General features: G+C 38.1%; 1 protein-coding gene across 1 annotated transcript; it reads right to left on the bottom strand.

Moving 5' to 3' along the window:
- Positions 1 to 516: 516 nt before the first annotated feature.
- Positions 517 to 24,335, bottom strand: LOC106584665 (tripartite motif-containing protein 16). The gene is made up of 6 exons (XM_014170166.2): positions 23,662 to 24,335; positions 22,246 to 22,341; positions 14,794 to 15,027; positions 2,006 to 2,165; positions 1,821 to 1,880; positions 517 to 1,588 (listed from the first exon to the last, which is right to left on the bottom strand). Exons 1-6 carry the CDS (start codon positions 24,256 to 24,258, stop codon positions 1,068 to 1,070), a joined length of 1,668 nt encoding a protein of 555 aa, XP_014025641.1. The 5' UTR covers positions 24,259 to 24,335; the 3' UTR covers positions 517 to 1,067.
- Positions 24,336 to 25,122: the final 787 nt, after the last annotated feature.

The raw sequence follows: 25,122 nt of genomic DNA, 5'->3' as shown, positions 1-25,122 counted from the left end.
GGATTGGTGTTGGCATGGGGTAGAGGGAGTTCGCATATACCAGTCATTTCCTTTAAATCCATGAAGGGAAGTGGACAAGTTCACACTTAGAAAGGAGATATAATTGGGACACACCCCATGTGTTCTGATAACTACAGGAATGAAACCATATTGAGGTTGTCTGCTTTCTATACGGTTTAGAGAGAGACAGAACAACAGGTAAAGTTGTAGAGATTTTTACAATTTACCCTCCCATCCTCCCTTTACATTATATTCTATCAGCCACACCACTAGCTCACCTCCACACAATCCATTTACAAGTTAAAGACACACCTTGGAATAAATAACAAAGGACAACTATTACTAGATGAAGTTTAGTGTTGTATTTTTTATTTCCCATCACCATAAATCATATTTAATCACTGAACAGTAGCAGACCTAACTTCATCTGTTCCTGACTCTGGATAGTGGATTAAAAAGACCATCAATCTCCAATGATATTAAAGTACTATTCTGAACATTACTGATATACTGAGTGGCAAGTCAAGATATCTGCTGGTTTTATTGTTTGGTCAATAGCACCACCTGCTGGACAGGTTTAATGTTGCTGGACTGAGCAGTATGGGAGGATGAAAGATGACACATTTAGGGCCGGTTTCCTGGACATCTACATTGACCATACTTTTTAGTCCAGGACTAGGATTAATCTGTGTCTGGGAAACCAGTCCATATAGTTTAGTTAGTTAGTTAGTGATACTACCTGTTGAATGCCACTGAGGAGAATTACTTAGAGACAGAGAACCAACTGAGAAAACATATCAATGGTTCTGAATGACAACCAATATACATCAACACCATACATCATGATTCATGGAAATGTACAAGATTAAAACATTGTATTTGATTAAAATAAGTATATTACATTTTAATTCAACTATACAGTCAGACAAATTATTGAACAGAAAAACAAACCATTATATCTGGTGACCATCACCACCAGCATGACTAGTATCTATGTGGACCCTACTACAGTTTAACCAGCTCAGCTATAGACTACACCAGCATGACTAGTATCTATGTGGACCCTACTACAGTTTAACCAGCTCAGCAGTATCATTAGAATAATTGAGCCAAAACCCAGGATAGAGAGGCTGAGTGAATGTGGCCTGGACTCTGTGGAGGAGGGTCATTGTGTCTGAGACACTGTAGAAGGACAGACTACCTGCATTGTGATCCAGGTACACTCCCACTCTGGAGGACTGAGGGCCTGATACTTTAGTCTCAACATGATTGTGTCTGAACCAATAATCACCACTATAGTACTGTAAACTCCAGGACTTGTTATTGAATCCAAATCTAATATCTGTCTCTATTCTGCTGATGTTTTTATATGAGACTGCTGTAATAACCCACTGCCCACTCCACTCCACCTCCCAATAACAGCGTCCAGACAGACCCTCTCTACATAGAACCTGGTAGATGTTTGTGAATCTGTCTGGATGATCAAGATATGGTTGGACTTTGTATGTATAGGTCACCTTTCTGTTCCCTTCAGACAGAGAGAGGCGTGTGTGTGCTGTGTTTGGGTCCAGTGTGAGCTGACAGGAATCTGGGAGAAGAGCAGAGCAGAGACCAATGAGGGGAGTTAGAACAATAAGTTAAGTCAGATACTGTATCTACCCTGTCTTTGATTAGAGCACAGCAGAGATCAAATCAGAGAAATATGAGGAGTCAGATACCCAGTCTTTGATTAGATCTAATATTGCTATATATTTCTAGAGGGATTGTTAGGAGTGTCAGTAAAAAGAGACTGTTAGTTACTTTACAATAAAGAGACTCACATTGTAACAACTGTTCTCTGGTCTTGGGCTCTGGAGGCAGTACAACATCCACTATATTCACTACAGACACACAAACACATTGACAGAGAGAGGGAATGTTATCATCATACCATATTCCACATGTATATGACTAGTAGGGAACTTTCAATGGTCTAAAGTTGATGTTCTTATTATTTTCAACACACCTGTAGTGGAGATCTTGGTCCATTCTCCTTTAAGGAAGTCTTCTAGTTTCTCTCTCAGTTCAGACACAGTCTTACTCACATCTCCAAAGTACTGAAGAGGACGGACAACGATGCTGGGTAAGTCTGAAGATACACTGGTATTGGAGACAGACTGATAACTCTGGAGAGAGAGAGAGACAAAGAGAGAGAGACAAAGAGAGAGAGAGACAAAGAGAGAGAGACAAAGAGAGAGAGACAAAGAGAGAGAGAGAGAGAGACAAAAACAGAGAGACCAAGAGAGAGAGACCAAGAGAGAGAGAGAGACAGAGAGAGAGAGTTTAATTGCAGTTTAATGATGTGGTGGTAGTAGTAGTAGTAATGATGATGGTAGTAATAGTAATGATAATGGTAGTAATAGTAATGATGATAGTAGTAGTAGTAGTAATGATGATAGTAGTAATAGTAATGATGATAGTAGTAATAGTAATGATGATAGTAGTAATAGTAATGATGATAGTAGTAATAGTAATGATGATAGTAGTAGTAGTAGTAGTAGTAGTAGTAGTAGTAATGATGATAGTAGTAGTAGTAGTAATGATAGTAGTAGTAGTAGTAGTAGTAATGATGGTAGTAGTAGTAGTAGTAATGATGGTAGTAGTAGTAGTAGTAATGATGGTAGTAGTAGTAGTAGTAGTAGTAGTAGTAATGATGATAGTAGTAATAGTAATCATGATAGTAGTAATAGTAATGATGATAGTAGTAGTAGTAGTAGTAATGATGATAGTAGTAGTAGTAGTTGTAGTAGTAGTAGTAGTAGTAATGATGATAGTAGTAGTAGTAGTAGTACTAATGATGATAGTAGTAGCAGTAATGATGGTAGTAGTAGTAGTAGTAGTAGTAATGATGGTAGTAGTAGTAGTAGTAATGATGATAGTAGTAATAGTAATGATGATAGTAGTAGTAGTAGTAGTAATGATGATAGTAGTAGTAGTAATGATGATAGTAGTAGTAGTAGTAATGATGATAGTAGTAGTAGTAATGATGATGGTAGTAGTAGTAGTAGTAATGATGATAGTAGTAGTAGTAGTAATGATGATAGTAGTAGTAGTAGTAATGATGATAGTAGTAGTAGTAATGATGATAGTAGTAGTAGTAGTAGTGATGATGGTAGTAGTAGTAGTAGTAGTAGTAGTACTGAAGGCAGTAGTAGTCATAATGATGATTGTAGTAGTAGTAGTAGTAGTAGTAATGATGATAGTAGTAGTAGTAGTAATGATGATAGTAGTAGTAGTAGTAGTGATGATGGTAGTAGTATTAGTATTAGTAATGATGATGGTAGTAGTAGTAATGATGGTAGTAGTAGAAGTAGTTATGATGATAGTATTAGTAGTAGTGGTAATGGTGGTGGTAGTAGTAGTGATTATGGTAGTAGTAGTATTGATGGTAATAGTAGCAATAATGATAGTAGTAGTAGTAGTAGTATTAATGATGATAGTAGTGTTAATGATGCTGGTAGTAGTGCTTTGGGTAGTAGTAGTAGTAATGGTAATGATAGCAGTATTAATGCTGAAGTTAGTAGTAGTAGTAGAAATGATTGTGGTAGTAGTAGTAGTAGTAATGATGAAGGTAGAAGTAGTAGTCGAAATGATTGTGGTAGTAGTAGTAGAAGTAGTAGTAGTGGTAAAATGGCGGCAATAGTTGTAATATTGGTATTAGTAGTAGTTGAAATGATAGTGGTAGGAGTAGTGATGATAGTAGTAGTAATAGTAATGACGGTAGTAGTAGTAGCAATGATGGTAGTGATGGTAGTAATGATGAAGGCTGTAGTAGTAGTAAAGATGGTGGTAGTAGTAGTAATTATGATGATGATAGTAGTAGTAGTAATGATGATGGTAGTAGTAGTACTGATGGTAGTAGGAATAGTAATGATGATAGTAGTAGTAGTAGTAGTAGTAGTAATGATGATAGTAGTAGTAGTAGTAGTAAAGACGGTAGTAGTAGTAGTAGTAATGATGGTAGTAGTAGTAGTAGTAATGATGGTAGTAGTAGTAATGATGATAGTAGTAGTAGTAATGATGATAGTAGTAGTAGTAGTAGTAGTAGTAGTAGTAGTAGTAGTAGTAGTAGTAATGATGGTAGTAGTAGTAGTAATGATGATAGTAGTAGTAGTAGTAGTAGTAATGATGATAGTAGTAGTGGTAGTAGTAGTAATGATGATAGTAGTAGTAATAGTAATGATGATAGTAGTAGTAGTAGTAGTAATGATGATAGTAGTAGTAGTAGTAGTAATGATGATAGTAGTAGTAATAGTAGTAATGATGATAGTAGTAGTAGTAGTAGTAGTAATGATGATAGTAGTAATAGTAATGATGATAGTAGTAATAGTAATGATGATAGTAGTAGTAGTAGTAATGATGATAGTAGTAGTAGTAATGATGATAGTAGTAGTAGTAGTAGTAATGATGATAGTAGTAGTAGTAGTAATGATGATAGTAGTAGTAATGATGATAGTAGTAGTAGTAATGATGATAGTAGTAGTAGTAATGATGATAGTAGTAGTAGTAATGATGATAGTAGTAGTAGTAGTAGTGATGATGGTAGTAGTAGTAGTAGTAGTAATGATGGCGGTAGTAGTAGTAATGATGATTGTAGCAGTAGCAATGATGGTAGTAGTAGTATTAGTAATGATGATGGTAGTAGTAGTAATGATGGTAGTAGTAGAAGTAGTTATGATGATAGTATTAGTAGTAGTGGTAATGATGGTGGTGGTGGTGGTAGTAGTAGTGATTATGGTAGTAGTAGTATTGATGGTAATAGTAGCAATAATGATAGTAGTAGTAGTAGTAGTAGTAATGATGATAGTAGTGGTAATGATGCTGGTAGTTGTAGTAGTGCTGTGGGTAGTATTAGTAGTTATGGTAATGATAGTAGTATTAATGCTGAAGTTAGTAGTAGTAGTAGAAATGATTGTGGTAGTAGTAGTAGTAGTACTGATGAAGGTAGAAGTAGTAGTAATGATGATAGTAGTAGTAGTAGTAATGATGATAGTAGTAGTAGTAATGATGATAGTAGTAGTAGTAATGATGATAGTAGTAGTAGTAATGCTGATAGTAGTAGTAGTAATGCTGATAGTAGTAGTAGTAGTAGTAGTGATGATGGTAGTAGTAGTAGTAGTAATGATGGCGGTAGTAGTAGTAATGATGATTGTAGTAGTAGCAATGATGGTAGTAGTAGTATTAGTAATGATGATGGTAGTAGTAGTAATGATGGTAGTAGTAGAAGTAGTTATGATGATAGTATTAGTAGTAGTGGTAATGATGGTGGTGGTGGTGGTAGTAGTAGTGATTATGGTAGTAGTAGTATTGATGGTAATAGTAGCAATAATGATAGTAGTAGTAGTAGTAGTAGTAATGATGATAGTAGTGGTAATGATGCTGGTAGTTGTAGTAGTGCTGTGGGTAGTATTAGTAGTTATGGTAATGATAGTAGTATTAATGCTGAAGTTAGTAGTAGTAGTAGAAATGATTGTGGTAGTAGTAGTAGTAGTACTGATGAAGGTAGAAGTAGTAGTAATGATGATAGTAGTAGTAGTAGTAATGATGATAGTAGTAGTAGTAATGATGATAGTAGTAGTAGTAATGATGATAGTAGTAGTAGTAATGCTGATAGTAGTAGTAGTAATGCTGATAGTAGTAGTAGTAGTAGTAATGATGGTAGTAGTAGTAGTAGTAGTAGTAGTAGTAATGATGGCGGTAGTAGTCGTAATGATGACTGTAGTAGTAGTAGTAGTAGTAGTAATGATGATAGTAGTAGTAGTAGTAGTAGTGATGATGGTAGTAGTAGTAGTAGTAATGATGGCGGTAGTAGTAGTAATGATGATTGTAGTAGTAGCAATGATGGTAGTAGTAGTATTAGTAATGATGATGGTAGTAGTAGTAATGATGGTAGTAGTAGAAGTAGTTATGATGATAGTATTAGTAGTAGTGGTAATGATGGTGGTGGTGGTGGTAGTAGTAGTGATTATGGTAGTAGTGGTATTGATGGTAATAGTAGCAATAATGATAGTAGTAGTAGTAGTAGTAATGATGATAGTAGTGGTAATGATGCTGGTAGTAGTAGTAGTGCTGTGGGTAGTAGTAGTAGTTATGGTAATGATAGTAGTATTAATGCTGAAGTTAGTAGTAGTAGTAGAAATGATTGTGGTAGTAGTAGTAGCAGTACTGATGAAGGAAGAAGTAGTAGTCGAAAAGATTAGGGTAGTAGTAGTAGAAGTAGTAGTAGTGGTAAAATGGCGGCAATAGTTGTAATATTGGTATTAGTAGTAGTTGAAATGATAGTGGTAGGAGTAGTGATGATAGTAGTAGTAATAGTAATGATGGTAGTAGTAGTAGCAATGATGGTAGTGATGGTAGTAATGATGAAGGCTGTAGTAGTAGTAAAGATGACGGTAGTAGTAGTAATTATGATGGTAGTAGTAGTAATGATGGTAGTAGTAATAGTAGCAATGACAATGGTAGTAGTAGTAGTAAAATGATAGCGGTAATATGAGTAATGTTGATGGTAGTAGTAGTAGTAGTGGTAATGATGGTGGTGGTAGTAGTGGTAATGATGGTGGTGGTAATGATGGTAGTAGCAGTAATAGTAGTAGTAGTAGTAGTAGTAGTAATGATGATGATAGTAGTAGTAGTAGTGATGGTAGTAGCAGTAATAGTAGTAGTAATGATGGTGGTGGTAGTAGTAGTAGTAATGATGATGGTAGCAGTAGAAGTAATGCTGATAGTAGTGGAAGTAATGATGGTAGCAGTAGTGGTATTGATGATAGTAGTCGGAGTAATGATGGCGGTAGTAGTAGTAGTAATGATGATGGTAGTAGTAGTAATGGTGGTGGTAGTAGTAGTAGTAATGATGATGGTAGTAGTAGTAGTAATGATGATGGTAGCAGTACTAGTAATGATGATGGTAGCAGTAGTAGTAATGATGGTAGTAGTAGTAGTAGTAGTAATGATGATGGTAGCGGTAGTAGTAATGATGGTAGTAGTAGAAGTAATGCTGATAGTCGTAGAAGTGATGATGGTAGCAGTAGTGGTATTGATGATAGTAGTAGGAGTAATGATGGCGTTAGTAGTAGTAGTAATGATGATGGTAGTAGTAGTAATGGTGGTAGTAGTAGTAATCATGGTAGTAGTGGTAATGATGGTGGTGGTAGTAGTAGTAGTAGTAGTAGTAGTAGTAGTAGTAGTAGTAATGATGATGATAGTAGTAGGAGTAGTGATGGTAGTAGTAGTAGTAATGATGGTGGTGGTAGTAGTAGTAGTAATGAGGATGGTAGCAGTAGTAGTAATGATGATGGTAGCATAAGTAGTAGTAATGATGGAAGTAGTAGTAGTAATGATGGTAGTAGTAGAAGTAAGGCTGATAGTAGTAGAAGTGATGATGGTAGCAGTAGTCGTATTGATGATAGTAGTAGGAGTAATGATGGCTTTAGTGGTAGTAGTAATGATGATGTAGCAGTAGAGGTATTGATGATAGTAGTAGGAGTTATGATGGCGGTTGTAGTAGTAGTAATGATGATGGTAGTAGTAGTAATGGTGGTGGTAGTAGTAGTAGTAATGATGATGGTAGTAGTAGTAGTAATGATGATGGTAGCAGTAGTAGTAATGATGATGGTAGCAGTAGTAGTAATGATGATAGTAGTAGAAGTATTGCTGATAGTCGTAGAAGTGATGATGGTAGCAGTAGTGGTATTGATGATAGTAGTAGTAGTAATGATGATGGTAGTAGTAGTAATGGTGGTAGTAGTAGTAGTAGTAATGATGCTAGTAGTAGTAATGATGGTAGTATTAGTAATCATTATGGTGGTGGTAGCAGTAGTAATGATGGTTGTGGTAGTAGTAATGATGCTAGTAGTAGTTGTAATGATGGAAGTAGTAGTAGTAATTATGATAGTAGTAGTTGTAGTAGTAGTAGTAATAGTAGTAATGATGGCGGAAGTAGTGGTAATGATGATAGTAGTAGTAGTAATGATGCTAGTAGTAGTAGTAGTAGTAATGATGGTAGTAGTAGTAGTAGTAATGATGATGGTAGGAGTAGTAATGATGGTAGAATTAGAAGTAGTAATGAAAATGGTATTAGTAGTAGTGGTAATGATGGTGATAGTTGTAGTAGTGATGATGGTAGCAGTAGTATTGATCATAGTAGTAGCAGTAATGATAGTAGTAGTAGTAGTAGTAGTAATGATGATAGTAGTAGTAGTAGTGGTAATGATGTGATGGTTGTAGTAGTGATGATGGTAGTAGTAGTATTGATCATAGTAGTAGCAGTAATGATAGTAGTAGTAGTAGTAGTAGTAGTAGTAATGATGATGGTAGTAGTCGTAGTAATGAAGATGGTAGTAGTAGTAATGATGATAGTAGTAGTAGTAGTATTAATGCTGAAGGTAGTAGTAGTAGTAGTAGTAGTAGTGATGATAGTAGTAGTAATAGTAATGATGGTAGTAGTAGCAATGACGGTAGTAATAGTAGTAATGCTGATGGTATTAGAAGTAGTAGTAATGATGGTGGTAGTAGGAGTAGTAATGATGATGATAGTAGGAGTAGTAATGATGATGATAGTAGTAGTAGTAGTAGTAGTAATGATGGTAGTAGTAGTGGTAGAAGTAATGATGATGATGATGATAAAAGTAGTAGTAGTGGTAGTAGTAATGATGGTGATAGTAGTAGTAGCAGTAGTACTAGTTACTAGTGGTAGTAGTAATGATGATGAGAGTAGTAGTACTAATGATGGTGGTAGTAGTAGTAGTAATTTTGGTGGTAGTAGTTGTAGTAGTAATGATGGTGGTAGTAGTAGTAGTTAATTTGGTAGTAGTAGTAGTAATGATGATAGTAGTAGTAGTAATTATGGTAGTAGTTGTAATACTAATGATGGTAGTAGTAGTTGTAATGATGCTGGAAGTAGTAGTAATAATGCTAGTAGTAGTTGTAATGATGGAAGTAGTAGTACTAATTATGATATTAGTAGTAGTAGTAGTAGTAGTAGTAGTAATGATGGTGGTGGTGGTAGTAGTAGTAATGTTGATAGTTGTAGTAGTAATGATGCTAGTAGTAGTAGTAGTAGTAATGATGGTATTAGCAGTAGTAGTAGTAGTAATGATGATGGTGGTAGTAGTAGTAATGCTGCTAGTAGTAGTAGTAATGATGGTAGTAGTAGTAGTAGTAGCATTGATGGTAGTAATAGTAGTAATGATGATGGTAGTAGTAGTAATGATGATGGTAGTAGTAAAATGATGGCAGTAATAGTAGTAATGATGATGGTAGTAGTAGTAGTAGTAATGATGATAGTGGTAGTAGTAGTAGTAGTAGTAGAAGTAATGATGGCGGTAATATTAGTAATGTTGATGGTGGTAGTAGTAGTAGTAATGCTGATGGTAGTGGTAGTAGTAGTAATGATGATAGTAGTAGTAATGATGGTAGTATTTGTAGTAATTATGGTGCTGGTAGTAGTAGTAATGATGGTAGTAGTAGTTGTAATTATGGAAGAAGTAGTAGTAATTATGATAGTAGTAGTAGTAGTAGTAGTAGTAGTAATGAGGCTAGTAGTATTAGTAATGATGCTAGTAGTAGTTGTAATTATGGAAGAAGTAGTAGTAATTACGATAGTAGTCGTAGTAATGATGGTGGTGGTAGTAGTAATAATGCTAGTATTAGTAATTGTAATGATGGTAGTAGTAGTAATGATGGTAGTAGTAGTAGTAGTAGTAGTAATGACGATGGTAGTCGTAGTAATGATGGTAGAAGTAGAAGTAGTAATGAAAATGGTATTTGAAGTAATGGTAATGATGATGGTAGTAGTAATAGTAATGATGATGGTAGTAGTATTAATGCTGAAGGTAGTAATAGTAGTAATGATGAAGGTGGTAGTAGTAGTAGTAGTTGAAATGACTGTGGTAGTAGTAGTAGAAGTAGTAATAGTAGTAATGATGATGGCAATATTAGTAATATTGGTAGTAGTAGTAGTAGAAATGATGATGAAGTAGTGGTAGTAGCAGTAGTATTAATGATGGTGGTAGTAGTAGTGATGATAGTAGTAGTAATAGTAATGATGATAGTAGTAGTAGCAATGACAGTAGTAATTGTAGTAATGCTGATGGTAGTAGTAGTATTAATGATGGTAGTAGTAGTAGTAGTAATGATGATGATAGTAGTTGTAGTCATAATGATGGTAGTATTAGTAGCAATAGCAGTAGTAATTGTAGTAATGCTGATGGTAGTAGTAGTATTAATAATGGTAGTAGTGGTAGAAGTAATGATGATGATAGTAGTAGTAGTAGTAGTAGTGGTAGTAGTAATGAGGATGATGGTAGTAGTACTAATGATGGTGGTAGTAGTAGTAGTAGTAATGATGGTGGTAGTAGTAGTAGTAATGATGGTGGTAGTAGTAGTAGTAATGATGGTAGTATTAGTAGTAGTAGTAGTAATGATGGTAGTAGTAGTAATGATGGTAGTAGTAGTAGTAGTAATGATGCTAGTAGTAGTAGTAATGATGATAGTAGTTGTAACGATGGTAATAGTAGTAGTAGTAATGATGAGTGTAGTAGTAGCAATGATGGCAGTAGTAGTAGTGATGATAGTAGTAGGAGTAATGATGGTGGTTGTAGTAGTAGTAATGCTGATGGTACTATTAGTAGTAATGATGGTAGTAGTAGTAGTGATGATAGTAGTAGGAGTAATGATGGTGGTAGTAGTAGTAATGGTGGTGGTAGTAATAGTAATGATGGTAGTAGTATTAGTAATGATGGTAGTGGTAGTAGTAATGATGGTAGTAATAGTAGTGATGGTAGTCGTAGGAGTAATGCTGGTGGTAGTAGTAGTAATGCTTATGGTACTAGTAGTGGTAATGATGGTAGTAGTAGTAGTGATGATATTAGTAGTAGTAATGATGGTAGTTGTAGTAGTAATGATGATGGTAGTTATAGTAGTAGTAATGATGATGGTAGTAGTAATGATGATGGAAGAAGTAGTAATAATGGTGGTAGTAGTAGTAGTAATGATGTTTGTAGTAGTAGTGGTAGTAATGATGATGGTAGTAGTAATGATGATGGTAGTAGTAGTAATAATGATGGTAGTAGTAGTAGTAATGATGGTGGTAGTAGTCGTTGTAGCAATGATGATGGTAGTAGTAATGATGATGGTAGTAGTAGTAATAATGATGGTAGTAGTAGTAGTAATGATGGTGGTGGTAGTCTTTGTAGCAATGATGATGGTAGTAGTAATGATGATGGTAGTAGTAGTAATAATGATGGTAGTAGTAGTAATGATGGTAGTAATAGTAGTAATGATGATGGTATTAGTAGTTATAATGATGGTAGTAGTAGTAGTGGTAGTAATGATGTTGGTGTTAGTAGTAGTAGTAGTAGTAGTAGTAGTAGTAGTAGTAGTGTTGGTTTTAGTGGTAGTAGTAATGATGATGGTAGTAGTAGTAGTAATGATGGTGGTGGTAGTAATAGTAATGATGATGGTAGTAGTAGTTATAACAGGGGTCGTATAAAGGTGACCAAGACGCAGCGTGTAGAGTGCTCATTTCTTGACTTTAACCTCTTCACTATAGGGGGCAGTATTTTCACGGCCGGATTAAAAACGTTCCCAAATTAAATGGCCTTCTACTCGGGCCCAGGAACTAGAATATGCATATTATTAGTAGATTTGGATAGAAAACACTGAAGTTTCTAAAACTGTTTGAATGATGTCTGTGAGTATAACAGAACTCATATGGCAGGCAACAACCTGAGAAAAATCCGAACAGGAAGTTTGACCTCAGATGGCTGTAGTCATTTGAAATGATTTTCTATCTAAACTACAGTGTCTGTGATGTCATATTGCACTTCCTAAGGCTTCCACTAGATGTCAACAGTCATTAGAACCTCGTTTGAGGCTTCTAGAATACAATTTGATTGAATAATACCCGGAAGAGTAAATGTTCTGGCTGGGGTCATTGCCTTACCTCGCACGCACTCATGAAGGATTAGCCATTTTTATTTTTATTTTGTAATGAATCTGCTATTGTCCGGTTGGAATATTATCGCAATTCTACGATAATACTCTAAAGATTGAATGTGAACATGTTTGACATGTTTCAGCAAACGCTGAGGGAACTTTATAACTTTTCGTCGACGGTGGATAGATGCATTTTGGAATGGGGATCTGGACGCGCCATCAAAACGGATTTATTTCGACATAAATGATGGACTTTATCGAACAAATGAACATTTCTTGTGGAAGTGGGAGATCTTCCGAGTGCATTCAGCCGAAGATCAGCAAAGGTAAGATAATATTTTTTACATATTTCAGCGTTTTGGGGATGCCGTGGCTGGATGGCTAACTGAATAGCATGGTGCTCAGTACTCAGAATATTGAACAATGTGCTTTCTACGTAAAGTTATTTTGAAATCTGACAAAGCGGTGCATAAAAGAGTACTATAATTCTTAAAATAATTGTTATGTATTTTGTCAACGTTTATGATGAGTATTTTTGTAAATTCACCGGATATTTTGGGGTGAATACATTTTCTGAACGTCACGCGCCAATGTAAAATGGGTTTTTTGGATATAAATATGAACTTGATGGAACAAAAAAATGCATGTATTGTCTAACATAATGTCCTGTCATCTGATGAAGATCGTCAAAGGTTAGTGCATAATTTTAGCTGGTTTTGTGCTTTTGGACGACTAACCTTGCTTTGAAAATGGCTGTCCTTGCTAAGAAAATGGCTGTGTTGTTTTTTGGTGTGGTTGTATCCTAACATAATCGCCATGCAATCCCATTGGCTGTTGGCTAGGGGTTCCGCTGGCGGAACGAGGTGCCGCTAGCGGAACGTCTAAATGCAAGAGGTTTTAATGAAGACACTTAAACAAAACAACAAAACGACAGCCAACAGTTCCGTCAGGTACACTTGACAAAACGGAAAACAAATACCCACAAAACCTCATAGACAAACCCCAACTTAAATATGATCTCCAATTAGAGGTAACGAGGACCAGCTGCCTCCAATTGGAGATCAACCCCAAACAACCCCAACATAGAAATAGAAAAACTAGAACTAAACATAGAAATAGAAAACAGAAAAACACAAAACACCCCCTGTCACGCCCTGACCTACTCTACTATAGAAAATGACATCTTACTAGGGTCAGGACATGACAGTAGTAGTGATGATGGTAGTAGTAGTAGTAGTAATGATGGTGGTAGTAGTAGTAGTAGTAGTAGTAGTAGTAGTAGTAGTAGTAGTAGTAGTAGTGTTGGTTTTAGTTGTCGTATTAATGATGATGGTAGTAGTAGTTGTAATGAGTTTGGTTTTAGTAGTAGTAATGATGACAGTGGTAGTAGTAGTAATGATGGTGGTGGTAGTAGTAGTAATGATGGTAGTTGTAGTGTTGATGTAATGGTGAAAGTGAGTTATTTAGTTGTGTTATAGTTTCATTTTCCATGTTTAGCTTTTTATATTTATTACATTTCTATAAAAAATTACATATATTGTTGTTATTTTTGTATTTAATTTTGTGTTATTATTTACTACCATTTTAAATTATTATTTGTTATTGTTTATAATTTTATTACAATGTATATTGTATACATTGTTGCTTTGGCAATATTGACACAATGTTTAACATGCCAATAAAGCAGCTTGAATTTGAATTTTAAAAGAATTTGAGAGAGAAAGAGCCAGAGAGAGAGAGAACAACACACAGAGAGAGAGAGCCACACACAGAGAGAGAGAGACACACAGAGAGAGAGCCACACACAGAGAGAGAGAGACACGCACAGAGAGAGAGAGCCACACACAGAGAGAGAGAGCGACACACAGAGAGAGAGCGACACACAGAGAGAGAGACACACACACACAGAGACAAACACAGAGAGCCACACAGAGAGCCAGAGAGAGAGCCACACAGAGAGCCAGAGAGAGAGCCACACAGAGAGAGCGAGAGCCACACACAGAGAGACAGAGACAAACACAGAGAGAGAGAGAGCCACACACAGAGACACACACAGAGAGCCAGAGAGAGAGCCAGAGAGAGAGCGCGCCAGAGAGAGAGAGAGAGCCAGAGAGAGAGCCACACACAGAGAGACAGCCACACACACAGAGAGACAGCCACACACAGAGACACACACAGAGAGCCAGAGAGAGAGATAGACCGAGAGAGAGAGAGAGAGAGAGAGAGAGATACAAAGAGCCACAGAGAGAGAGAGAGAGAGAGAGATACAAAGAGCCAGGGACAGAGAGAGAGAGTGAGGGAGACATACAAAGAGCTAGGGAAAGAGAGAGAGAGAGGGAGACACATACAAAGAGCCAGGGACAGAGAGAGAGAGAGGGAGACACATACAAAGAGCCAGGGACAGAGAGAGAGAGAGAGAGAGGGAGACACATACAAAGAGCCAAGGACAGAGAGAGAGAGAGAGAGAGGGAGACACATACAAAGAGCCAGGGACAGAGAGAGAGAGAGGGAGACACATACAAAGAGCCAGGGACAGAGAGAGAGAGAGGGAGACACATACAAAGAGCCAGGGACAGAGAGAGAGAGAGGGAGACACATACAAAGAGCCAGGGACAGAGAGAGAGAGAGGGAGACACATACAAAGAGCCAGGGACAGAGAGAGAGAGAGGGAGACACATACAAAGAGCCAGGGACAGAGAGACACACAGAGAGAGGGAGACACAGAGAGAATGACAAACAGATAGGACAAAATAATGATTGAGATCAATAGTTTCACATTAAGTTAATTTCATATCACATGTAACAAGACAGTTTAGTTACCTGGAGGAAATGGATGTGATCCTCTGTGTGTGAGAGCTGCTCCAGCTCAGTGCTTCTCTTCCTCAGCTCAGCTATCTCCTGCTTCAGTTGCTCCAGGAGTCCTTCAGCTTGACTCACTTGAGCCTTCACTTGGGCTCTGATCAGCTCCTTCACCTCAGAGCTCCTTCTCTCAATGGAGCGGATCAGCTCAGTAAAGATCTGATCACTGTCCTCCACTGCTGCTTGTGCAGAGCGCTGTTTCAGAGAGAGAGATGGAGAGAGAGACAGTAGGTACAGTAACCTCTCTGCTGCTTTGAGTCAGAACGCTGCCACCCTGCTCTCCAGGTCCACCAGGCCTTGTCCTCCCTCCTGGACAGGCAGGTACAGAACACTGCTTGGCCCTGCTCTACTTTCCTCCCTCCTGGTCCCCCCTCCAGTAGCCTGCCCCGTAGCAGAGCTAGACCCAGCCTCTGCCCCCTGAGTCCTAGTAGGCTGGACAATAGAACGAGTCAAAACGTCCAAAGAACATTGGCTGAGCTGGAACACTAGCGAGGCCATAGCAAATGAATTGAAACGAGTCTCTTCTGACTGGAATGATTCTTAGAATTCAATTTTCCCTAAATGGCACCATTTAAAACCCGTTCTTAGGACGAAAATTTAAAATAACAACTGGTGTAGAAAGTGAACATCCGCACCACGATGGTGCCAAGTGTGTTTATATCTGCATTACCAGGAAGTAGCAAAGAAATGGCAACTTCTGACTATTTCTGGTCTAGCGATCGATGACAGCAGAGGACGCTGTCCAACCTTATGTCATTAGAAAGAGGAGATTCTCCTGATTAAAATGGTGTCTGACATGAATACATCTAAATATACACATTGTGAGATATTTAGTGAAATAAACAGACATACCTATATTTCCCCTCTAGGAAACAATGGGACGACCTCAGAGTTTCAGGAGTATTTTATTATATACGTATTAACTATTATCAATTGGTTACAGCATTGTCCGCTGCCCAAACTTACATCATTAGAAATAATAGGTTATCCTGATTAAAATGGTGTAGAACTTCAAACCATTAAAATAAATACATCTATTAGAGATCATTGGAGAAATAGACAGACATGTCCCTATTTCCCCAAAACAATGGCAGTCTGAAAGTTATAACAGCAGTCTTTTATTTAATCTAACCACATTGTCCGATTTCAAAAAGGCTTTACAGCGAAAGCAAAACATTAGATTATGTTGGTAGAGTACATAGACACAAATAATCACACAGCCATTTTCCAAGCAAGGGTATATGTCACAGAAACCGAAAACACAGCTAAATTATGCACTAACCTTTGACGATCTTCATCAGATGACACTCCTAGGACATTATGTTACACAATACATGTCTGTTTTGTTCGATAAAGTTCACATTTATATCCAAAAACAGCATTTTACATTGACGCTTGATGTTCAGAAAATGTATTTCCCACCAAAAACTTCCGGTGAATTTACAAAAATACTCATCATAAACGTTGACAAAATACATAACAATTATTTTAAGAATTACAGATAGACTACTCCTTTATCCTGTTATGGATAGGGGGCAGTATTTTCACGGCCAGATAAAAAACGTACCCGATTTAATCTGATTATTACTCCTGCCCAGAAACTAGAATATGCATATAATTATTAGCTTTGGATAGAAAACACTCCAAAGTTTCTAAAACTGTTTGAATGGTGTCTGTGAGTATAACAGAACTCATTTGGCAGGCCAAAACCTGAGAAGATTCCAAACAGGAAGCGCCCTCTCTGACCATTTCTTGGCCTTCTTGATCATCTCTATCCAAAACAGGGGATCTCTGCTGTAAAGTGACACTTCCTACGGCTCCCATAGGCTCGCAGAAGGCGGCAAAAAGCTGAATGATGTCTTTGCAGGCCCTTGCTGAAAAACACTAGCGCATTTAGATAGTGGTCGATCAGAGAACAGAGACTGGAGGTGCGTGCACGAGCCGACTCCATGTTTTTATTCTTTCGTCTTTGAACGAAAACAACGACTCCCGGTCGGAATATTATCGCTTTTTTTACGAGAAAAATAGCATAAAAATTGATTTTAAACAGCGGTTGACATGCTTCGAAGTACGGTAATGGAATATTTAGAAATGTTTTGTCACGAAACACGTCGGGCGCGTAACCCTTCGTCACCCTTGGATAGTGTCTTGAACGCACGAACAAAACGCCGCTATTTGGATATAACTATGGATTATTTTGAACCAAACCAACATTTGTTATTGAAGTAGAAGTCCTGGGAGTGCATTCTGACGAAGAACAGCAAAGGTAATCCAATTTTTCTTATAGTAAATCTGAGTTTGGTGAGGGTCAAACTTGGTGGGTGTCAAAATAGCTAGCCTGTGATGGCGAGCTATCTACTCAGAATATTGCAAAATGTGCTTTCACCGAAAAGCTATTTTAAAATCGGACTCCTCGATTGCATAAAGGAGTTCTGTATCTATAATTCTTAAAATAATTGTTATGTTTTTTGTGAACGTTTATCGTGAGTAATTTAGTAAATTCACCGGAAGTGTTCGGTGGGAATGCTAGTTCTGAACGTCACATGCTAATGTAAAAAGCTGGTTTTTGAAATAAATATGAACTTGATTGAACAAAACATGCATGTATTGTATAACATAATGTCCTAGCCGTGTCATCTGATGAAGATCATCAAAGGTTAGTGCTGCATTTAGCTGTCTTCTGGGTTTTTGTGACATTATATGCTAGCTTGAAAAATGGGTGTCTGATTATTTCTGGCTGGGTACTCTGCTGACATAATCTAATGTTTTGCTTTCGCTGTAAAGCCTTTTTGAAATCGGACAGTGTGGTTAGTCATATGTTTAAAAATTGAAGTTTGGGGATTTTTGAGGAATTTGTAATTCGCGCCACGCCTATCATTGGATATTGGAGCAGGTGTTCCGCTAGCGGAACGTCTAGATGTAAGAGGTTAGCAACCGCTGTGTCAGATTTTAAAATAGCTTTACGGAGAAAGCACATTTTTCAATATTCTGAGTACATAGCTCAGCCATCACGGCTAGCTATTCAGACACCCGCCAACTTCGGGGTCACCTAAACTCAGAATTAGTATTAGAAATATTGTATTACCTTTGCTGATCTTCATCAGAATGCACTCCCAGGACTGCTACTTCCACAAGAAATGTTGTTTTTGTTCGGAATAATCCATAGTTATGTCCAAATACCTCCGTTTTGGTCGTGCGTTCAGGTCACTATTCAAAGGGTAATGCGCGAGTGCAATTCGAGACACAAAAAGTAAAAATGTTCCATTACCCTACTTAGAAGCATGTCAAATGCTTTTAAAATCAATTTTTATGGTATTTTTTTACATAAAATTGCAATGATATTCCAACCAGACAATAGTGTATTCATTCAAGCAGGAAAAGAAAAAAAGTGTGCTCTCGTGACCGCGCATATCCAATCTCTTTGTCCTCAGCTAGACCACTCAGTAACTGAGCTCCTATTATCTGCCCAGAGACAGGAGAAGGCTCAAACCACGTTCTTAAGGCTTTAGACAGCCAATGGAAGCCTTAGAAAGTGCCACGTGACAGCACAGATACTGTAGTTTCGAAAGGGACTAGAAAGAAGAACTACATTTCTCAGATCATTCACTTCCTGGTTGACTTTTTCTCAGGTTTTTGCCTGCCATATGAGTTCTGTTATACTCACAGACACCATTCAAACTGTTTTAGAAACTTCTGAGTGTTTTCCATCCAAGTCTACTAATAATATGCAAATATTTGACTCTGGGCCCGAGAAGTAGGCCATTTAATTTGGGTACGTTTTTCATCCGGCCGTGAAATACTGCCCCCTATAGCTAAGAGGTTATTAAGTTACCACGTTCATCTGTACAAACAATAGTACGCAAGTACTGTCACGGCTGGAGACAACAAGGACCGGCTGCCTCTAATTGGAGATCATCCCAAAAACCCCAAGATAGAAATAGAAACCTAGATTAAACACATAGAAATAGATAACATAGAAACCCACCCCAAAACACCCCCTGTCACGCCCTGACCTACTCTACAATAGAAAATGACATCTTAAAAGGGTCAGGACGTGACAAGTATAAACACCATGGGACCACGCAGCCATCATATCGCTCAGGAAGGAGACGCGTTCTGTCCCTAAAGATGAACATACTTTGGTGCGAAAAGTGCAAATCAATCCCAGAACAACAGCAAAGGACGTTGTGAAGATGCTGGAGGAAACAGGTACAAAAGTATCTATATCCACAGTAAAACAAGTACTATATTGACATAACCTGAAAGGCCGCTCAGCAAGGAAGAAGCCACTGCTCCAAAACCGTTTGACAATAATGACCATCGTTATGTTCGGAGGAAAAAAGGGGAGGCTTGCAAGCCAAAGAACACCATCCCCACCATGAAGCACGGGGGTGGCAGCATCATGTTGTGGGGGGTGCTTTGCTGCAGGAGGGACTGGTGCACTTCACAAAATAGATGGCATCATGAGGCAAGAAAACTATGTGAATATATTGAAGCAACATCTCAAGACATCAGTCAGGAAGTTAAAGCTTGGTCGCAAATGGGTCTTCCAAATGGACAATGACCCCAAGTATACTTTCAAAGTTGTGGCAAAATGGCTTAACTTTTTAAGGTATAGGGGGCAGTATTTTCATTTTCGGATGAAAAACATGCCCAGAATAAACTGCCTAATACTCGGGCCCAGAGTCAAATATTTGCATATTATTAGTAGATTTGGATAGAAAATACTCTGAAGTGTCCAGAGCTATTTGAAAGATGTCTGTGAGTATAACAGAACTCATATGGCAGGCAAAAACCTGAGAAAAATCCAACCAGGAAGTGGGAAATATGAGATTTGTAGTTCTTCTTTTGAATCCCTATCAAAACTACAGTGTCTGTGTGGTCTCGTTGCACTTCCTAAAGCTTCCATTGGCTGTCAACAGCCTTTAGAAACGTGTTTCATCCTTCTCCTGTTACTGGGCAGAAAATAGGAGCTCAGTCAATGAGTGGACTGCCTGGGACCAGTGAGTTGTTTACTGCGCAGGCACGTCTGGTGCGCCGCTGCTTCTTTTTCTTCTTGAATGAATACGCTATTGTCCGGTTGGAATATTATCGATGTTTTATGTTAAAAAGACCCTAAGGATTGATTGTAAACAACGTTTGACATGTTTCTACAAACGGTAATGGAACTATTAAACTTTTCGTGTCTGGATTTACGCTCGCCTTTGGATAGTGATCTGAACGCACGAACAAAGCGAAGGTATTTGGACATAAATATGGAGTATTTCGAACAAAAATAACATTTTTTTGTGGAAGTAGCAGTCCTGGGAGTGCATTCTGACGAAGATCAGCAAAGGTAAGAGAATATTTATAATACTAATTCTGAGTTTAGTTGACCCCAGAACTTGGCAGGTATCTGTATAGCTTGCTTTGATGGTTGAGCTATGTACTCAGAATATTGCAAAATGTGCTTTCTCCGTAAAGCTATTTTAAAATCTGACATAGCGGTTGCATTAAGGAGAAGTATATATATAATTTTTTCAATAACTGTTGTAAATTTTATCAACATTTATGATGAGTATTTTTGTAAATTGATGTTCACATTCACCGTTAGTTTTGGTGGGAATACATTTTCTGAACATCACGCGCCAATGTAAAATGGGGTTTTTGGATATAAATATGAACTTTATCGAGCAAAACATACATGTATTGTGTAACATGAAGTCCTATGAGTGCCATCTGATGAAGATCATCAAAGGCTAGTGAATATTTTAGCTGTTTTTTTGGTTTTTGTGATGCATGTCCTTACTTGGAAAATGGCTGTGTGGTTTTTCTTGTGAAGTTTATGTCCTAACATAATCTAATTTTATGCTTTCGCCGTAAAGCCTTTTTGAAATCGGACAATGTTGTTAGATTAACAAGAAGTTTATCTTTAAAATGGTGTAAAATAGTTGATTGTTTGAGAAAATGAAATTATGAGATTTCTGCTGTTTTGTATTTCGCGCCATGCTATTTCACTGGCTGTGTGTCCCGCAGGTCCCACCTAGCCCATAGAAATTAAGGACAACAAAGTTAAGGTATTGGAGTGGCCATCACAAAGCCCTGACCTCGATCCCATAGAAAATTTGTGGGCAGAACTGAAAAACGTGTGTGAGCAAGGAGGCCTACATACCTGACTCAGTTACACCATCTCTGTCAGGAGGAATGGGCCAACATTCACACAACTTATTGTGGGAAGCTTGTGGAAGGCTACCCGACATGTTTGACCCAAGTTAAACAATTTAAAGGCATTGCTACCCAATACTAATTGAGTGTATGCAAACTTCTGACCCACTGTCACGTCCTGACCAGTAGAGGGTGTAGTTGGGTCAGGACGTGGCAGAAGAGAATGTGTGTTTTGATTGTTTCGTTTATTTTGGCCGTGTGACTTCCAATCAGGCACAGCTGTAGAGGGTTGTGGCTGATTGGGAGTCACACATAAGTAGCCTACTTTTCCTTTGGGGGTTGTGGGTAATTGTTCTTGTTACAGTGTTTGTACTTGACAGGACTGTGTTGGCTGTCAGTTTATTGTTTTTGTAATTGTATAGTGTTCCGTTTCATTAAATATATCATGAACACTAACTCCGCTGCATTTTGGTCCAGTCTCTCTAAAGGCAGCCGTTACACCCACTGGAAATGTGATGAAAGAAATAAAAGCTGAAACAAATAATTCTCTCTACTATTATTCTGACATTTCACATTCTTAAAATAAAGTGGTGATCCTAACTGACCTAAGACAGGGAATTTTGACTAGAATTAAATGTCAGGAATTGTGAAAAACTGAGTTTAAATATATTTTGCTAAGGTGTACGTATACTTTCAAATTCAACTATATATATATATATATATAAATATTCTTCTTTGGAGTTTAACGGCGGTTGGCATCCAATATGTTGCATTACCGCCCCATACTGGACTATAATATAAATATATTTTACTTTGCGAAACAAAATGTGAAAAGGGGAAAAAAACATTTAATACAATTTTTACAAATGATACTAAAAAACAGCCTTCCAACTAACCCTACATTCATTAAAAACCCACTACCCCATTCCACTACTTTGAATCTTTTAATTGAGAGAGAGCTCCATGTTAATGTATAGGGGACATGAGTCAGTCATGGTTACTCATGGTTATGTGATGAGGTAGCCCCGCCTGCGACTTCAAAATCAGTGTCGGCCCAATAGGGAATGTCCTCTTGGTGTAACGGTCAAGATGTTGGTTTCTCCTGCGGTAGACCAGGGTTCATATCCCGTTGGTTACATTAAACAGTCTATTTTCTGAAAGACAGCCTGTTCCCAACAGTGGGGTCAGTGGGATTGGAGAGGGGCCCTTCCCTCTCTGACTGGAGGAGAGAAGTGAAATGGTGTGTCTCCTCTGGTCAACAATACTCACCTTGAGAGACTCCACAGCCTGTTGGAGCTCCTTCAGCTCCTTCTCTCTCTCCTGGAATCTCTGCTGGACCTTCTGCTGACTCATCCCCAGCTGCCTCTGTGGAGAATCACTCTTCAATGAGCTATCAAGCTTTATTAGTCCAGTTGATCAATAGTATAGTAATGTGACATAGGTCCCATAGAAGATAGGGATACAAAGATTGAGGAAGTGTCTGCGGGAAATTATATCATTATGTTGTTATGTGAAAGATTATAGTTTTAACAGTACACAAATCAGGGAGCTGATTGGGTGTTTGATAACGAATGATAATGGAGTTCGATAGCGAATGATAATGGTATTTGATAACAAATGATAATGGTGTTAGATAACAAATGATAATGGTCTTTGATAGTGAATAATAATAATAATTTTTGACTTGTTGGATTCTAACTTGAAATATACTTATTCATGTTACCATACTAGAATGTATTGATGACTTTACATGTATAATGAATGTATATGTTGGGGTCAATGAAGGGTGGATAGGAACTTGGTGTATGGAAAGTTACTGAGTGAGACAAGGGGAAGTGCTGAAATATTCTGTTCAAACATGTTGTTGTTGAACATTAATGTTCCTAAAGAGGGAGACCAAGGGCAACTAGTTTCAGTCTCTGATAAGGCCAGTTTCAGAACTAGGGAGGAGCCAGGAATTCAACAGTCTAGTTAGTCTCTGATAAGGCAGGCCAGCTGCAGAACTAGGGAGGAGCCAGGAATTCAACAGTCTAGTTAGTTTCTGATAAGGCAGGCCAGCTGCAGAACTAGGGAGGAGCCAGGAATTCAACAGTCTAGTTAGTCTCTGATAAGGCAGGCCAGCTGCAGAACTAGGGAGGAGACAGGAATTCGTTACGAGGTCAAGTCAACAGATGAAGTGAGAAGAAACCTCTGGGAGGGGGGCCACAGTGGCCCACCACAATGACCCTCCTACTACAGTCCTATCTCACACACATACACTTCCCCGCCCACCAAGGTTCTAGCATCAGACAGGGCCATGACTACACCAGTGAGAGGAACCAATTAAGTTCCTGCCTAGCAACAGAGGTATTGGCTGTCTGGATGTGTAAGGAGTTGATCCCACCTAGTATAAAGTTATAAATATATGTGCTTGTGTAATCATACATTGTCTTTGCAGCTGTATGACCCTGTGGGTGAATAATGAGTTTTCACTCTGTCTGTTCAGAACCTAACAGACTTTAGAAAATGGTGATACATTTGAAGAATCTGGGTTAACATATCTATAAACTCAATGTTTGTGTTCATATTTGTTCTGATAAGGATCTATTTCATTTGAATGATCTCATTTTCAAACAGCCTTAGTTCCTACTGCATGTTTAATTCTTTGTTTATCAGACAGTCACCAACAAGTTGTTCTGGTCTTACCTGTTTCTCAGTCCTCTCTGCTGCAGCTGACACTGTATCATGGCCTTTATGTTCATCCATTGTACACAGCAGACAGATACACAGCTGATCGGTACGACAGTAAACCTCCAGCAGTTTGTCATGATGAGAGCAGATCTTTTCCTGTAGTTGTGTGGTGGCTTTGACCAGCTTGTGCTTCTTCAAAGCAGGAGATTCATAGTGAGATTGGAGGTGAGTCTCACAGTAAGAGGCCAGACACGCCAGACAGGACATGAGGGCTTTCTGCTTTCTGGTCCCAGTGCAGACATCACACGCCACATCTCCAGGTCCAGCATAGCACAGAGCAGGAGGGGGAGCAGCCTGGAGTCCTGTCTTCTTCAGTTTCTCCACAATCTCAGTCAACATGTTATTTTTCCTCAGAGTAGGCCTTGGGGTGAAGGTCTCTCTGCACTGAGGACAGCTATATACCCCTTTTAGAACATCCTGATCCCAGCAGCCCTCAATGCAGATTCTACAGTAACTGTGTCCACAGGGAATAGCCACCGGCTCCTTCAGTAGATCCAGACAGAGAGAACAGCAGAACTGGTCCTGGTCCAGCAGAGCTCCCTGCTGAGCCATTTGGACTGTTGTTCACTCTCACACAGACAGACGACACAGAGACTCAGATCAGTTTAGTTTCCTCAGAAGAGAGTTTGTGGGAGGGGGGTGGACTTCCTGGTTCTGTCAGAGGGGTGGGGTTAAAGAGAGGGAGGTAGGGGTTAGAGGAAGGGAGGAAGAGAGAGAGGAACTGCATGCAACATCAAGAGGGAGACAAATAGTTTTTTTCCTTGGTTAGAGCCCTTAATATGGAATAAATGACATAATGAATATTAAAATGTGAGTTGTTTGAATTTATAAAGGGTAACAGTTTCTATGAAGTACATATTATAATCATTTTTAATGACCTTTATAATGCCTTATAATACACCTATGTGTATCCACCCGGCATAGCCAGAAGAGGACTGGCCACCCCTCATAGCCTGGTTCCTCTCTAGGTTTCTTCCTAGGTTTTTGGCCTTTCTAGGGAGTTTTTCCTAGGGAGTTTTTCCTAGCCACCGTGCTTCTTTCACATGCATTGCTTGCTGTTTGGGGTTTTAGGCTGGGTTTCTGTACAGCACTTTGGTATATCAGCTGATATTAAGTTTATTAAACAAAAAGTTTATTAAACATTCTGACTTGTAAAGGGACGGTTTGCCATTATTGAATGTATATGTGCACAGTGTTTGCATGATAAATATATATATTTATTTATGTATTTATTTATACTCCTGGACTCCAACATTGCTCTTCCTAATATTTTTATGTTTCTTAATTCCTTAACTTTTTACTATAGTGTGTATTGTTGTATATATATATATACAGTGAGGGAAAAAAGTATTTGATCCCCTGCTGATTTTGTACGTTTGCCCACTGACAAAGAATGATCAGTCTATAATTTTAAAG

Source organism: Salmo salar, chromosome ssa23 (genome assembly GCF_905237065.1).
Source record: "Salmo salar chromosome ssa23, Ssal_v3.1, whole genome shotgun sequence".
Taxonomy (NCBI): Eukaryota; Metazoa; Chordata; class Actinopteri; order Salmoniformes; family Salmonidae; genus Salmo; species Salmo salar.
Note: the sequence above shows the minus strand (reverse complement) of the source record. Positions and strands in the feature narration are given on the sequence as shown.